Source organism: Elephas maximus, chromosome 7 (genome assembly GCF_024166365.1).
Source record: "Elephas maximus indicus isolate mEleMax1 chromosome 7, mEleMax1 primary haplotype, whole genome shotgun sequence".
NCBI lineage: Eukaryota > Metazoa > Chordata > Mammalia > Proboscidea > Elephantidae > Elephas > Elephas maximus.
The window spans coordinates 122,872,216-122,888,044 of NC_064825.1; the positions used below are offsets into that span (position 1 = coordinate 122,872,216).

Sequence of the window (15,829 nt, forward strand, 5' to 3'; positions counted from 1 at the left end):
CTTAATTTTTGTCTGCATTTTCCTTCATCTCTTGGAGAGTCCTGAATATTAGAGTTTTTTATTCCCTATCAGGTAGTTCCAGGGCCTTTCCTTCTACCGGAAGGTCATCTGGTGTTTGGTTTTGGACTATTTCTGGAGCCATACTGTCTCTTTTTTTTTATGTTTTGATATTGTCTGTTGTCTTCAGGACATTCAAGAATTATTTTCTTCATTTATTGATTGTAGACTTGTTTGTTTCTTCCTGTTTTTTTTTCTTTTATTTGGTTATGTCTGGGCAGGCCAGCTGGGCATTTTTTGTTTGCTTGTCTGTGGGCATGATGCTTTTCACCACCTTGCCCAGGTGGGCAGGACTGGTCTCTCAGCTGTGGTGTAGCAGGGCGTGTCTTGCAGAGGTGGAGGGGAGAGGATGGGTTATTTGTGTCAGGTACTAGGGCCGAGAGGGTGGGGCCATGGGGAAGTGCAGGGTGGGGTCCGGTGGTCTGAGCCTGTGCTGCTGGGGCTTATGCTGTTCAGTCTGTGGTGCTGGTAGGCAGGAGGAAAGGTGGAGGATGTGATATGTGGAGCTAAGTGGGTGTGAGAAAGGAGAGAAAGAAGACAGACAGAAGCCAAAAAAAAAAAAAAAAGAAGAAGAAGAAGAGGAAGAAAATGGTGCTGAGAGAGCCTATCAATGGAGTGGTGTGGACAAAGGGAAGCCATGTGCTGGTGACTTTCTAGCTGGGTGGTGGCGCACAATCTGTCAAGAAGAGGCAGAGATGGCACACTTGGCCAGGTGGGTGGAAGAAATATAATGAAGGAAGGGAGAGAAGGATAAGAAACCAGAAAAAAAAGGCACATGCAGCCAGGTGGTCAGGAGAAAGGAAAGAAAAGAAGGTAGAGAGAGATAAGAAACTGAAAAAAAAAGAAACAGAGAGAGAGAAAAAGAAAGGAAGGAAGGGAGGGCGGGAGGGAGGAAGGAAGGAAGGAAGGAAGGAAGGAAGGAAGGAAGGAAGGAAGGAAGGAAGGAAGGAAGGAAGGAAGGAAGGAAGGAAGGAAGGAAGGAAGGAAGGAAGGAAGGAAGGAAGGAAGGAAGGAAGGAAGGAAGGAAGGAAGAAAATGCCCCAAAGGAGTCCAACTGTGGCACAGACTGAGGAAGCTGTATGCTGGCAGCTCCCCAGCCAAGTTGTGTGCCACAGCCTGTCAAAAAGTGGCAGAGCTGGAACATGTGACCAAGTGATCAGGAGAAAGGAAACAAAGGAATGTAGAGAGTCAAGAAACAGAAAAAAAAAAAAAAGTCTCAAGGGAGCCCACCAGCATGGCAGCGTGGACCAAGGACGTTGTATGACGGAGGCTACCCAGCCAAGTGGTGTGGCACAGCCCATCTAAAAGTGGTGGAGTTGGCACGTGAGACCATGTGGTTGGGAGAAAGGAAAGGAAGGAAGGTAGAGAGAAACAAGAAACCAAGGTAGGAAAAAAATGCCCCAAAGGGAGCCCACTGGCTTGGTGGCTTACGCTGGGGAAGCCATGTACTGCAACTCCCCAGCCAAGCAATGTGACAGAGCCCATCAAAAAGTGGTGGAGACAGCACACATGGCCAGATGGTCAGGAGAAAGGAAAGGAAGGAAGGTAGAGAGAGACAAGAAACTGAGAAAAATGGCCCTAGGGAGCCCACCGGCATGGCGGTGTGGAATAGGGAAGTGGCTACACAGTCTAGTGGCACAGCACAGCCCATTAAGAAGGAGGAGAAATGACACACAGCTCCAGCTGGGTGGGCAACAAGAAAGGAAGGAAGTGAGAGAGAGAGAAGAAACAAAAAGAAGCCAAAAAAGCAAGAACTACACTGAAAAAATAGCACTGAAGGAGCCCGCCAGTGTGGGTGGGGCAAATCTAAGCAGCAAGGAGCCGGCGTCTCCCTGGCCAAGGGACCGAGGCTCACCAGAAAGTAGCAGAGGCCATGCAGAGGAAAGAAATGTGGGGGGTGGGAAAAATATGTATCCCTGATTACTGGGTGCTCTGTCTCCTGCTGGGAGTTACGTAAAGTTGCCTTCCCATATTCCCTGTCTGTGGTTCTTGGTGGCTGAGGGCTCCAAGATGGTGAGTCTGTGCCGTGTTAGCTGGTAGAGGACCTCCACTTCATAGCTCTCCTTTTTCTGTTCTCTGTTAGTTTCTAATTCCATGTGGTGCTTGACTGAGCTCTTTTTTCCTTCATTTGATGCTTAGGGTTCCAGGATTGATGTCTGTATCTGTTTTACTTAGTTTTTTTCCCAGTCTTTGCTGTAGAAGGAACGTGTGATGCTTCTGTTTATAGCGCCATATTGGCTCCACCCCTGGTAAGTTCATTCTTATTGTGCTTGTGGGTATCCAACTGTCCCAGTACCACTTGTAACAAACAAACAATTTTTTCCCTCATAATTGCCTTCCTTAGTCTCTTTATCAAAAGTCAACCATAAATATTAGGATTTATTTAAAGACTTCCCATTTTGTTCCGTTAATCTATATGGCTCTGTTGTGTGAATTAATTTCAGCAGGCCTGAAATTGATCTGAGCTGTTGAGCTGAAGTAACCACAAGGCGCTGACCCTTAGTCAAGGCAGGCAGCATACTGATTAATAGTGTTGCTTTGTGACCATGGGTGCGAGGAGTTTCCAGGTGATTTTTGTGAGCTTGCTAGCATTATTTATCGATAACAATGAGATTGGTGATTTGTAGCTGCCCTCAGTGAGACTCCCCAAACTCTCTGACATTGGGACTGGTTGTGTAGCAAGAAATACTCCTATTTGGCCAACTAGGGATTAAAAAAAAAAAAAAAAAAAACCTGGCCAACACTCATTTGGGGCTCTCTGGTCTTAAGGTGTTCTACTGGGGATCCTGATGAGAGACAAAAACATGTATAACAGAGAGAAAGGGAAGACAATCAGAACTCTTGCCTGAGCTTTCTGAACCCCTTGCTTGTAAGGCAATTTTTGGCTGGAATGAATATACTCCCTTTAATACTGGGGCTTTGTTGAACCCCCACAGACCTTTTGGTGAGCAGCTGAGTGCTTTAACCACTGCACCACCAGGGCTCCTATCTTAAATATTACTTTCTTGGAAACCCTATGGGGCAGTTCTACTCAGTCCTCTGGGGTCACTACGACTTGGAATCAACTTGACAGCAAGGAGTTTTGGAAGGAGTCAATCAATGAAGAAATTGTAGTCATTTTGTGGATGATTAGAAGTAGCTGCCTGATGAAATCTTATTAAAATGGATCCTGAGGACTTCATTACTCAGTGGGGAGGAATGTTTGGGATCTCCCTGGAGCCTTAACTGGCTGCTGCCTTTGTGGAAATGCTTCACAAAGAAGCTGTGAGTTTACTAGAATGGATTAAGGGAGGGGTTCACCATGCATAACTAGAGAAGAGCAAATGCCTTGCTTGTCTTTTCTCATAGGTGCCCTGGTGGCACAGTGGTTAAGAGCTATGGCTGCTAACCAAAAGGTCAGCAGTTCGAATCTACCAGTGGCTCCTTGGAAACCCTATGGGGAAGTTCTACCCTGTCCTATAGCTTCGTTATGAGCTAGAATCACCTCAATGGCAACAGGTTGTTTGTTTTCTTTTGTCGTATAGATGGTTGATGTCTACTGAAGCCACAGAAATCCACCCAGTGAGACAGCATCAGACTGACTGTGAGCGCAGAAGCAAGCTGCCAAAGGGGGTGTTCCTCACTCAGGTTATGATTGATACGGGAACAATTGTTCTTATTGTGAAATCAGGGAAAAATATGAATTGGTGGTCTCTTAATAACAGATAAGTATTCCTGGTTAGTTTTTGGTTATGTGTTCTGTTTAAATGGTTGCTGGGTGTAAGGGAGAGTCCAAATTTAGATTCATATTTATCATTGTGGACTCACTGTATTTAATGGAAAAGTGGCAAAATGAGTTAAAAAAAAAACATTTAACCAAGTAAATACTTTAGATTAAATCAAATAACTTGTATAGTTCTTGAGACTTAACACAGGGGCTTGACTCCATAGTAGTGAGTAAAATGCATGTGATGAAACATAAAAGAGAAAAACAAAGCCGTTGCCATCAAGTCAATTCTGACTCATGATGGTCCCATGTGTTACAGAGTAGAATTGCTCCATAAGGTTTTCTCAGCTGTAATCTCTACAAAAGCAGATCGGCAGGTCTTTCTCCTGTGGAGTCACTGTGTAGGTTCAAACCACCAACCTTTCAGTTAGTAGCTGAACACTTAACCATTTGTGCCACCAAGGTTCCTTGATGAAGCGTTAAAAAAACAAACAAAAAACCCAAGCCCATTGTCCTCAAGTCCGTTCTGACTCATAGTGGCCCTATAGGACAGAGTAGAACTGCCCTATAGGGGCTACCAAGGCAAAGATGGTAAATCCCAACTGCCAACCTTTTGGCTGGCAGCCTGAGCTCTTAACCACTATACCACCAAGGCACCTGATGAAACACAGTGCCTACTATAAAAGAGTCTTAACACCATGATAAATTAGTAAAAGCTCTCTTCTTGGTTTCATTGTTCTCCACTGAACCATTCTACCTAGTTTGCTGGGAATGTCTGTGAGTTTTTGGCCAGTCTTTCTGGTTCTTGTTAGGTGCTGTTGAGTCAGTTCTAACTCACATGGCCCCACGTGATGCAGTAGAACTGCCTTATATGTTTTTCTTGACTGGAATCTTTACAGAAGCAGATCACCAGATCTTTCTCCTGTGAAGTTACTGGGTGGGCTCAAACCACCGACCTTTCAGTTAGCTGCTGAGTACCTCACCATTGTACCACCAGGACTCCTTGGCTAGTCTAGTAAATGGTAATTTACAGTTCCAAACTTTTGATGAAGCCAAATTCAGGGAAATAGAGTCCCCCACTGAACAAATATATTCAATAAGAAAACAAGTGGTTTTTTTTTGTTTGTTTGTTTTGTTTTTAATGTTCATGACATTAAAAAAATGCCTACATTTCTGGGAACTCAAACTTTGCTTTCTTGTAATGGTTGGACATCATATATTATAATAAAGATCAATTTTCTAGCAAATATTTTCCTATTTTTTTCTAAGGAGTCAAAGTTCTTCATATCTACCACCAGAAGTCATTTTGGACGGCATCTTGGGTTTATTCATGTCCACGCTGTAGAAGAAACAAAATATGTTAGTTCTTTACTAGAAGGACCCTGGTGGTCATGGCCCCCAGACCCTTTGTTGGCTCAGGACAGGAACCATTCCCAAAGCCAACTCTTCAGACAGGGATTGGACTGAACAATGGGTTGGAGAGGGATGCTGGTGAGGAGTGAGCTTCTTGGTTCAGGTGGACACTCGAGACTATGTTGGCATCTCCTCCCAGGAGTGGAGATGAGAGGGTAGAGGGGGCTAGTAGCTGGTGAAATGGACACAAAAAGAGAGAGTGGAGGAAGGGAGTGGGCTGTTTGATTAGGGGGAGAGCAATTAGGAGCATGTAGCAAGGTATATATAAGTTTTTGTGTGAGAGACTGACTTGATTTGTAAACTTTCACTTAAAGCACAATAAAAAATAATAAAAAAAAGCTAGTTCTTTAGACCTCACTCAGGTTCTATTTATTTTGATGCCATTCCCTCCACACTTTGTATACAGGACTCAAGTGATTGCTATTTCTAAGCTTAATATTCATTCACTTTTCCATAATGAATTTTTGGATAAATGAAAACAATTCAGTTCAGTTACTTCAGTCCATGGTTGTGGTAGGGGTTGTCCCATGGAATTTGATTCAACAATATGTTTTTATATCTTTTAGGGAGAAAAAGAATTTTAAGATTACAAGGAGTGAAAACTGGAGCATAGGACACTTGTTGTGTGCCATCGAGTCAACTCCAACTTATAGAACCCTATATGACAGAGTAGTGCTGCCCCACAGTGTTTCCTAGGCTGTAATCTTTACAGGAGAAGATTGCCAGGTCTTTTCTCCTGTGGAGCCACGGTGGGTTTGAACCAACTTTTCAGTTAGCAGTGGAGTGCTTAACCATTACACCACCAGGCCTCCCTGTAGGATACTTGTTGTCAGGGGCCGTCAAGTAGGTTCCAACTCATAGCAACCCTATGTACAGCAGAACAAAACACTGCCCAGTCTTGTGCCATCCTCACAACCATTATGTTTGAGCCCATTGTTGTAGCCACTGTGTCGATCCATCTTATCGAGGGTTGTCCTCTTTTTCACTGACCTTCTTCTTTATCAGTCATGATGTCCATCCTGATAACATGTCAAAAGTATGTGAGATGAAGTCTCACCATCCTCACTTCCAAGCAGCATTCTGGGTGTACTTCCTCCAAGACAAATTTGTTCATTCTTCTGGAAGTCCATAGTATATTCATTATTCTTCTCCACGGCCTTAGTTCAAAGGCATCAATTTTTCTTTGGTCTTCCTTATTCATTGTCCAGCTATGACTGGACGAAAGAGTCTGTGGCTGTGGCACAAAGTGTTTCTGACTAGAACGGTGAAAACCCAAGTTCCACTGCCTGAACATAGGCACAAGGTCATGGTGTCATGCTGGGCAAGTCTTTTAATTTCGAGAGCCTCAGTTTCTTCATTTGCAAAATGGGAGGATTGGACCAGGTAATTTCTCAGGTTCAACACTCTTTATATCCAGCGATTGCTCTCCTCAGCTGGTCAGCCTGTCAATTGTCATCTGTTCTGCTCATCTAACTCATTGCCATCAAAACCCCTCCCATGTGTATCTCATGACCAAGCAACTGTTCCTTCTCCCGCTTTTGCTCAACATAGCCCAGAAGTTGGAGTACACCAGGCAAAACTCAATGAGGGCAGCCATTATACTCACCCAAGGAAGTTAGAGCAAGCCTGTTTCCACCAAAGCACAACACCAAGCATAGCCAGACTGAACTCCAGCACAGTGAAAATCAGCATTATAGACATCAGTCCCTGAAAGTCAAGAAATAAGAGGTCAGTGGTGCTTAAGGTGGTGTCTTGTTGGGAGGTGACTGCAGAGACAAAGCCTACCTTATCCATGAGAGAATGAAGTGAGGACACCATCAGGAAGAGAAAACAGCTCACTTCAAGCCTAGCAACTGGCTCAATTCAATGGGCAATTTGGTCATTGGTCTTCTTGAGAGGAAGGGGGGGCAGTAATTAAGTAAATTAATCCACTTTATACACTTGTCTTGAGACTAATTAAACCAATTGTCCCACTTAATGCATTTGTGTCTTATTGTTCTGAAACACAGCGGGTTCTGATCATATTGTCAGTGAGGAGCAGGGCATTGTAGTAACTAACCCCCAGGACTGAGAAGAACAGCTCTTAGTCTAGCCTCACCTTTACTGCTTAAGTAGTTGGGGAGTCTGGGCAGGTCTCTCTACTTCTCTAGCTTCTGTCTTCTCATTTGTCAAATGTGCATAGGAATATTTCCTTCACAGAGATTTGTGAGGGTCCCATGACTGTGCAAGCCATTGGTAAAAGTGGGTACCTTCTACATATTTTAATCCCTTTGGATAAGCTTTCTGGGCCTTTCTTGATGGAAGTTAGAAATAATTAAGGTAGCAAACTGCCAAAGTTACTGTCAACCAAAACCAACTCAAAAACAAAAAACAAAACAAAAAAATTAAGCACTACATCACAGTTTGAGTTCCACTCTTTCTGTTCCAAGGAATCCTTCATGCAGAACCGGCCACCTGATAGACCAGAGGGGGGCAATTTGATTGCACAAACCTCTAGTTTATGTACACACAGGTGAAGAAGAGATGCACCTTATCTATATTAGCTAAACATAGTCCCAGCAAACAAGCTCAATAGAATCCCTTTTATTTACAATGTGAAATTACCCATCATGAATTTATACTTTACGCATTTCACAAACCCCTCCCAAGGCACTCTCCAGACTTTATCCTGAGGAGGAAGAGGAGGTGTTGGCACTGCCTGGTGTTGCTTTATACCAATTACTATCAACCTCATTTGCATATGCCTTTTCACATTTTAATATCATTAACTTGGGGAGAAGCACCTGGGACCATTCCTGCAAGCAGTGCTGTGGAAGCATGAGCTTCATCCAGACCTTTCTATCTAGCTATCCTCCAACTGTGCCCTTGGCTTATCTCACTTTTATAATTGCAGAAAAGTCAATATTCCACAATTTCTTTATTTTTATGTTATCTTTTTTCTCAGTGAGTTGCTGACCTGACACATGCCCCTTAATGTTGCAACTTATTTCTTTTAGCCAAACTTCATTGCTTTCCTTCCTCCAATAAGATAGAATTCCCTTCCAAACATCTGTTCACATTCTCCATCTTCCTATGTTTCTTATCTCCTTATCTTAAAACATCAACCTCCTCTGTAATTTACAACAAACAATAAAGATGCTGCCGTCTCACCTGGTAAGTTCTACTTGTCACCATGAGCACTGGAAGGAGTGGCCTTCACTTTCAAATCTCTGCATTCCTCAGTGCTGGGTCTAGCAATGGCTCAGCCCTGGATAACACCCACCACACACACACACCAGCTTTCCCTGTTGGCATCCTGATCACGTGAGTCTTTCTGCTATCTTTGCCTTCTCAATTCTTTTATTCTGTATACCAAGGTTCTCAGTTTGACAGATTCATATTTTATGCCTCTAACTATAGTACCAGTTTTATTACTAAGGAACTCCAAGAACAATAAATTTTAGTTTTTCGTTATCAACTTTATTTGACATTTAGTCTTTGATTCTGTCCTATTGCGATATAATACCAAAGCCCAGAACATTTATCTCAGTCATGTAATCCCCTTTCCTTTAAATAGCTCTGCCCTTCCCCCAGATGCCCAAACTGGAAAGAATAGAGACTTTCAAAAGAAGGCAAAACAAGAAGCCAAGATTTTCAGAAATCTCGTAAGGTTGGAACATCCCATCTCAAAATACTTACAGTCACAATGGTGGTGGCCATGAAGCATGCCATGCCCATGTCTGTGGAAGGATCATAGATACGATTATACCGTAAGGATGGCATAACCTCTTTGTCCAAGTCACACTGCCGTGAGGCATGGCCCAAAGCAACCAGGCCCATAGAGAGAAGAATGAAACCCACCACAGCAAATAAACAGCTCAGAAAATTTGTGGCCAAGCTGCTCTGAACCTAAAAGAGAAAAGCTGAGTAAGGATCCCTCCTCATGAGCAATAAATGCCTCTATTTTACCTCTTTTCCAGTGAATTGCAATCATTCATTTCTTTGTCTGACTCCCTCAGTAGGCCTAGGATTTTTTGATCATTTATTTCTGTATGACTTCTGTATACCAACAAAGTCTCTGAACCATGTAAGGGCACTCCAAAATTATAGGGTGCTTGGCATAACTAAAATGGCCAATTTCAGACCTAAATTAAATTTCATTTTAAATTAAACTGCAGCCTGACCAAATTCTCTGCCTCTACTGTTTAAAGAGGCAATTCAGCTTCTTGCAAAAGTTTAACTGCTCATAACACAAAAGAAGGGTCAGAATTTTTATTAGGAATCGTTAAAAGATATTTGTCAAGAACGTTTACGCAGCTTGTCCTAACGTGAGGCTAGAAAATACAACTGATAAACATTAAGTTGAAGCTCTGCAATTGTCTGGTAACTCTGTAACCAAGAAGAACTAAAAGCCAATTAGCCAAGTCTTACTCTAATTTATGAACTCTCTCAAATCAGACTTTATTCATTCACTGAGCCCTTTGCCCTGTTTCTACTGACTTTTCATAAAATCTGTAATTAAGTAGAAGTATAGCTTGTTTCTCTAGGATAAGAGGAAGAAGGAAACGTGGCAGAAAACTGACTCAGTTGTTCCCCAGGATGTTAACTAATAGACTTGCTGAACTTAAAAAAGAATGTCTTTATAAAACATAGTCCAAGAAGTTGGAGAAAAATGTTAAGTTAGAGATTGCTGTAAAAAAGGTTGTAGTTTAACAACCCTCTTGTACCTTCTTTTTTTTCCTTCTTTCTGTAACCCCAGTGCCTGCCAGCACTGTCTTTGTTTGCTCTACCTAATAGAAACCTCACTGTTCTTCCCGCAATTTAGAACACGGCAGTATCCTGACCGGATACTTCTGTGTCTCACAGCTTTGTGAAACTTTTTATCCTTCAATAAAACTCTATTTTTATTTCTAGAAGAGTGTAAGTCTGGTGTTCAGCTACAACACAACCTAGAAGGTAAATCGTGGCTGCGTAAATGAATAAATGAAATGTTTCTTCCTACGCAAGAGTTCAGTAGAGTGAAAGAGAATATTCTCTCCCAAATGCCTTACCCTGAACAGACAGCAAGGCAGATGAGGCTATGTGTGCAAAATCACCAAAAGAGTGCGACCAGAGATGTCAATAGACCATCTACTGTTTCTTTCTAGCCCAACTCACTGAGAAACCCCTCGTGAAGTATCAGCCGCACAGAGGAGGTGGATAAGAAGTTAGTTCCTCCTTGCGCAGCTACCCCTCCACAAAAGGACACCTGCGCAAAGATGGTGCTCAGACTCAGGAGGGTCCCGGATTCTGGATAGGTGTGTATTTGGCCACATCCAGGGCTATGTGAGGATAGCTGGAGGCAGAGTTCTAGACTTAGGCCTCCCCCAAAACACCAGAACTATTGCCATCATGCCTATTCTGACTCTTGGCAATCCCATGTGTTTCATAGTAGAACTTAGCTCCATAGGGTTTTCTTGGCTGTACTTTTTATAGAAGCAGACCACCATTTCGGCCATGGTGCCACTGGGTGGATTTGAACCTCCAGCTTTCCAGCTACCAGTCGAGAGCAAACCATATGCACTACCCAGGGACCTATAAACTCAGGCCCAGGGATGGTGGAATATATGGGAGGCAGCCTGAGGTAGAAGAAAAGTCTGACCTGGATGTCAGAAAACTGAGGTCACAGGGTTAGCTTTGCCTCTAGCTCCTTCTGTTTCTTTGGGTTCTCAGTTCCGCAGTTTCATTTCCCACTCTGGGCCTACATTTATAAAGTATGGGAAATAAAATGATCTCAGAAGTGGCTTCCCTTCTACCCCAGCTCACAGAAGGGAACTGAGCTAAGACCACTCTGAAAACTGTAGTTATGTGTACATGGGCTCCAGAGCACTGCTAACAGCCACATATTAGAGTATTGAGTAATCTCATCCAGGTCCCCCTTCTTTTAGGGACTCAGCAGCTGGAGATTTGGGGTACAGTGGAGGATGGGTGGAGAATCTTTCTCTTTCAAGCCTCAATTTTCACAAAGTAATGACTGAAGTCCAAGTTCCTGGGCCTCCTAACCAAGTACAGTCATAATGTCTTGGTTATATATTTCTTAGAATGAATTAGGTTGGTTCTGGGACAGTGCTCTTCTTGAACCTCCAAAGTGGCTAGTATAATACATGATGGAAGTAAAATTCACTACAGGCCATATGATTCTGGTGAGCCTGAGCCCACTCTGCGACCCCATCCCATATGCTTGAGCTTGCCGCCAACTTTGCTCTGAGGCTGTTCTTCTCTGGGGGTAAGAGCCCCATATGTTTCCCACTGAAATCATAGACATGCTATTCTTGTGCTGATCTATTCAATATGGTAGTCACTAGCCACATGAAATTACTCATATTTAAAGTAGCATTAAATACAATAAAATTTTAGTTCCTCAATCACACTAGCCACGCAATTTCTCAATAGTCACACTTGACTACTATATCGGGCAACACAGATATAGTGTGGGCCTATCATCTAGAAAGTTCTATTAGATAATGTTGGTCTAGTGGTTTGGGTCAAGGTGGGTGTTCTGAATAATATGCTCTAACCCCTGAGGCCAGTTCCAAAAGAGAGATATTGGAATTGGCCTGAGGATTCCCTAAAACTTCTTTGGTGCTTTCAGGTGATCTTTGTAACAAGAGTCCCTGTATTATGGCATTATGTGAGACTCCCACATGTGGCCCCCAACTTAAACCACTGGAAGGACATAGGATTGAGTGAAGATTTTACAGATTAGAAAAATCTCCCTCTAACCCAACTTTCTTCTCTCTGCCTCTTGCATTTCTGGCTTTCCTAGGAAAGCGTAAATAGCCAGTAAAGTTGTTTTCTTAACCAATACAAATAACTAAGGATAATAGCTAAGACTCAAGAGTTTATCCTCAACCCTACAGAAGTATTAGTTTTCAGGTCTGGTAGCAGGAATGATGGGATATGAGTCGTAACACAAATACCCTTGTGAATGGATTTTTTCAAGTGATAGTGTCTGCCAGATGTGCTTAAACGATAAACCCACAAGGAGACCATCATTTATTATTATTATTTTTTTAACATTGTCAGCTTCTTCATCATTGAAGAGCTGCATTTGAAGGCTAGTTACCACCAAAAGGGCATCGTGAGGAGGCAGAATTTTTCTAGAATAGATTCCTAGGTACTGACTGGTCTAGGATATAATTCAATACCCTGAAGGCAGGCAGTGATTTGGGGCACAGTCCTTAGAGAAATGTGGTCTGGACAGAGTTGTGGAAGATCCAGCCTCAACTCTTAACTCTGCCAGATAGCTGCTCTGGATCTCAGTTTCCAACTCTGCAAAGTGGCAAGATTACAGTTTCATTTGGCTCCATAGAGCTGTGGGTTGTAGTTCTCATACTCACCAAAGTCTTAACTGATTTTTTCTCTGTGATGATTGATAAACATCCAGAGATGACAAACTACTCAGAAAAGAGAGAAAAAGGTCAGGTTAGTTTCTATGTGCAGATGTAGCAACAGTGTTACTATCATGGTGTTTTTGGATAACTTTAATGGGGAAAGCCCTGGTGAACCAAGGAACAATGATTCAAGAGCCATTTAAATACATTATGTCCTTGTATTCATTCATATAGCGTTCAGAAAAGCAAGTGAAAAGCAGGTATGCGCAAGGCTTCATCCCAAAATGAGAATCTTAAAATCCAGGAAAGAAGGTTTTTTTTTACATGAGAGAAGAAAGTTTTGGAGTAAGGAGTTATCTAGGAAAGCACGTGAGAACAATGGTATGAAAAAAGAAAAGAATGGGGGCAGCAAACGCATATAGGAACACAGAAACTTAGAAGTTGGTAGCACCACAGGCTAAGGTAGACTGGTAAGGATAAGGAGGGGTGGCAGAAATCCTTTAAGTCTGTGTTCAGCAAACGAAAGAAATTCTTACTGTTCTCGGAGTACTCATGACTGAACAGGCTTGGACAGCTAAGTAACATAATGTTTTTTGACAATGGAAAAATTGGGTAAAGCAGAAAAAAAGTTGTGATTCTACTGGTCCCAGAATTAAGCAATTTAGGACTGTAAAAATGAATCTTGGGTCTTAAAAAATTGACTAAGTGCCTCCTGAGGTATGGGCTGTGCTTAGTAACTTGTTTACAAAGAGTAGACTATGATAACAGGAGGGAGAGAGGTAACTTCACAGTGGAGAAACCTGGCAAACACTATGTTAGCCATGTGATCAAGTTTAACTTCACCAGTAACAAATCATGTTGATAGCATGCACATTTGATTGGTGAATTGATGAGAATGGCATTTCACGTCTGGATTCTTACATCCCAAAACCCATCATCTTAGTATAAACATGAAGAAAACATCCAACAAACCCAATCTGAAGGACAGGATACAAAAAAATATAGCCAGTCCTCCTCAAAAGTATCAACATTGTCAAAGACAAGGAAAGTCTGAGAAACCATGATATTCTCGAAGAACCTCAGAAGATATAACTACTAAAAGTAATATGGTATCCTTGATGGGACCTTGGAACAGAAAAAAAGGGAATTTCGTAAAAACGGGTGAAATCTAAACTATTGAGTTTAGCTAATAAAAGGTAGAGAAAGGTGGACTTCTGGGTGCATTGGACCAAAAATAGAGAAAAAAAAATGTAACAAAAGATAGCTAGTATTTTGTGGTGGGAAGCTGATGGGAAAACTGTGGAAGAGAAACTTAATTATGAGAAAGACTCAACCACATCAATCTAGAAGAAAGCAGCTCTCAAAGAGAAGAAGCCCTAAATCCCCTTGACACCCCATATATCCAGCTGCCTCTAAGGATTTTCAGGCCATTACTGAAGTATGGACAACTGTTTGGCCTTCTCTAAAGGATGACACTAAATGCAGCAAAAGCATTTTCAAAGTGCTCAAAACTGGAAGTGCTCCTTTCCCCATGGTTCTCACAAATATTAGCATAGTTTCTGTACACCTGTGTGGCATCTTTCATTGGTGCTCATTTTTCTGTAAAGAAACATTCTCCCCAACTTTGTCCTACTTCATGGATTTTTCCCTAAACCTGGAGAGAAGCCACTAGCTTCATCATAGCTGAAGAAGATAGGTGAAAATTAAGGTGATCTCTGAAAGAAATGACTATTCGAATCAATTAAGAAATAGGACTCAAATCAGAAGACTCTTGTCCTCCCACCCCACTCAATCCATCCCAAGGCTACAAATACAGGAGAACAAGTTCTATACATTGACCCCTTGCTCCTGATGGATAGAAATACAGCAATGTGACAGGAGTAAAGCCCAAGCTACTCGCTTCTTCCTCCCATCTCCACCACATTCTGTCCTCCTAGGGAACTCTACTCACGCAGAAGGCTCCTAAGAACGGGTAAGTAGACTTCAACAGGATGGAATACGCTGGTGTGAATTGAGGAGAGGAGGAAGACGCAAAAATGAGTCCCAAGCTCAACACCATCAACCCGCACACAATCTGGATGGTCTGTTAAGAGAGGAAAGGAGATGGGGGTTGAAAAAACAGTATTGGTAGAGACAGGTCCTATTCACCCCTTGAATAATGCCCATGCATTATCGTTGTCTGCATGATAGACTTCAGTGAGGATGCAGACACTGTAAAAGCTCTAGAGAGTGAGGAATCTGGAAATATACTCATAGGGGGTGCAGTTCTGCCACAAGGGGAAAAAACTTTTTTTGGACTTCCTCACAAGTGCTCTGCAAATCTTCAGGCATTTCTGCTTCTCAGGCCCACGTCTTTTCAAGGCTTTGTTCATAGTTCATAACAAGTGATGGGCTACTTTTTCTAGTTCTCTGTTTCTATTGTTACTAACTCTTTATTCCTCCTTTATCTGTTATGGGAACAGCAGGCATTAGAGCCCTCATATTCTTTTGAGCCCTAGCAGTGTAAAAATTTGATCCTACATACCTCAGATATCACTTGACACATCGAATTGGAGCTTGGCCCTCTCTGGCCTCCTGACCGCATGTCACTATTGCTGAGGAGCCTGAAGTCTACCACAGGAGGTGAAGTTTTCCACCCACATATTCCCCTCGCCTCAGAGATTCATAGCTCTATTAACATTTACCAAGCTGTTTTCCAAACTTTATGTCACATAAGACTCACAGTAATCAATATTATTGTATATGTGAGGCAAGGCAACAGTCCTACCAGGTCCTGAAGCCTGATCAGTTGGAGGAGCCTGGTGCAGAGATAATTCTAAAAACCAGAGCTCTATAATTTCTCTTTCTGCTCATAGATGTATTGTTTCCTCCCCCTTCCTTCACTCATTTTATATGGTTTCTTTAATAATCATGGATGAGAAGAGACAGACAAATAAAACATAAATATCACCTCTATTCTCAAAAGGAGAGAGGAAACGGGAAGAGGAAGTTGTTTTTCCAGAAACTTGCAGTGAGAAAGTGAGAAATAAATTTTCTTTGAAAAATAAATTCAGATTATTAAGCATATAATTGGGGAATATGTAGAAAAAAACTGTATATAAAATATGTAATTATTTACCACAGTTATTTTTTAAAAGAAAAATATATATACCCACTCCTCACTTGTCAACATGGTTAGGTTCCAAAGACCAGTTCATAATGCAAAAATAGGCCTTATGTAAAAATGGAGAATGAGCACATCAGATCACAAAACGAAGGATGACAATATCATTACATAGCTTCCAAATTATATCATTACACA

At 42.1% G+C, this 15,829-nt stretch overlaps 1 protein-coding gene across 2 annotated transcripts in view; it reads right to left on the reverse strand.

The window, feature by feature from the left end:
- Nucleotides 1-4,898: 4,898 nt before the first annotated feature.
- LOC126080894 (membrane-spanning 4-domains subfamily A member 6A-like) overlaps nucleotides 4,899-15,829 on the reverse strand; it is a 55,307-nt gene continuing 44,376 nt past the window's right edge. For both annotated transcript variants that reach the window (XM_049892098.1, XM_049892096.1), the window contains exons 3-7: nucleotides 14,480-14,611; nucleotides 12,535-12,591; nucleotides 8,855-9,064; nucleotides 6,783-6,883; nucleotides 4,899-5,102 (exon numbers count right to left, since the gene is read on the reverse strand). In XM_049892098.1, the coding sequence (XP_049748055.1) occupies nucleotides 5,036-5,102; nucleotides 6,783-6,883; nucleotides 8,855-9,064; nucleotides 12,535-12,591; nucleotides 14,480-14,611 (567 nt within the window). In that variant the 3' untranslated portion in view covers nucleotides 4,899-5,035. The remainder of the gene's footprint in view (nucleotides 5,103-6,782; nucleotides 6,884-8,854; nucleotides 9,065-12,534; nucleotides 12,592-14,479; nucleotides 14,612-15,829) is intronic.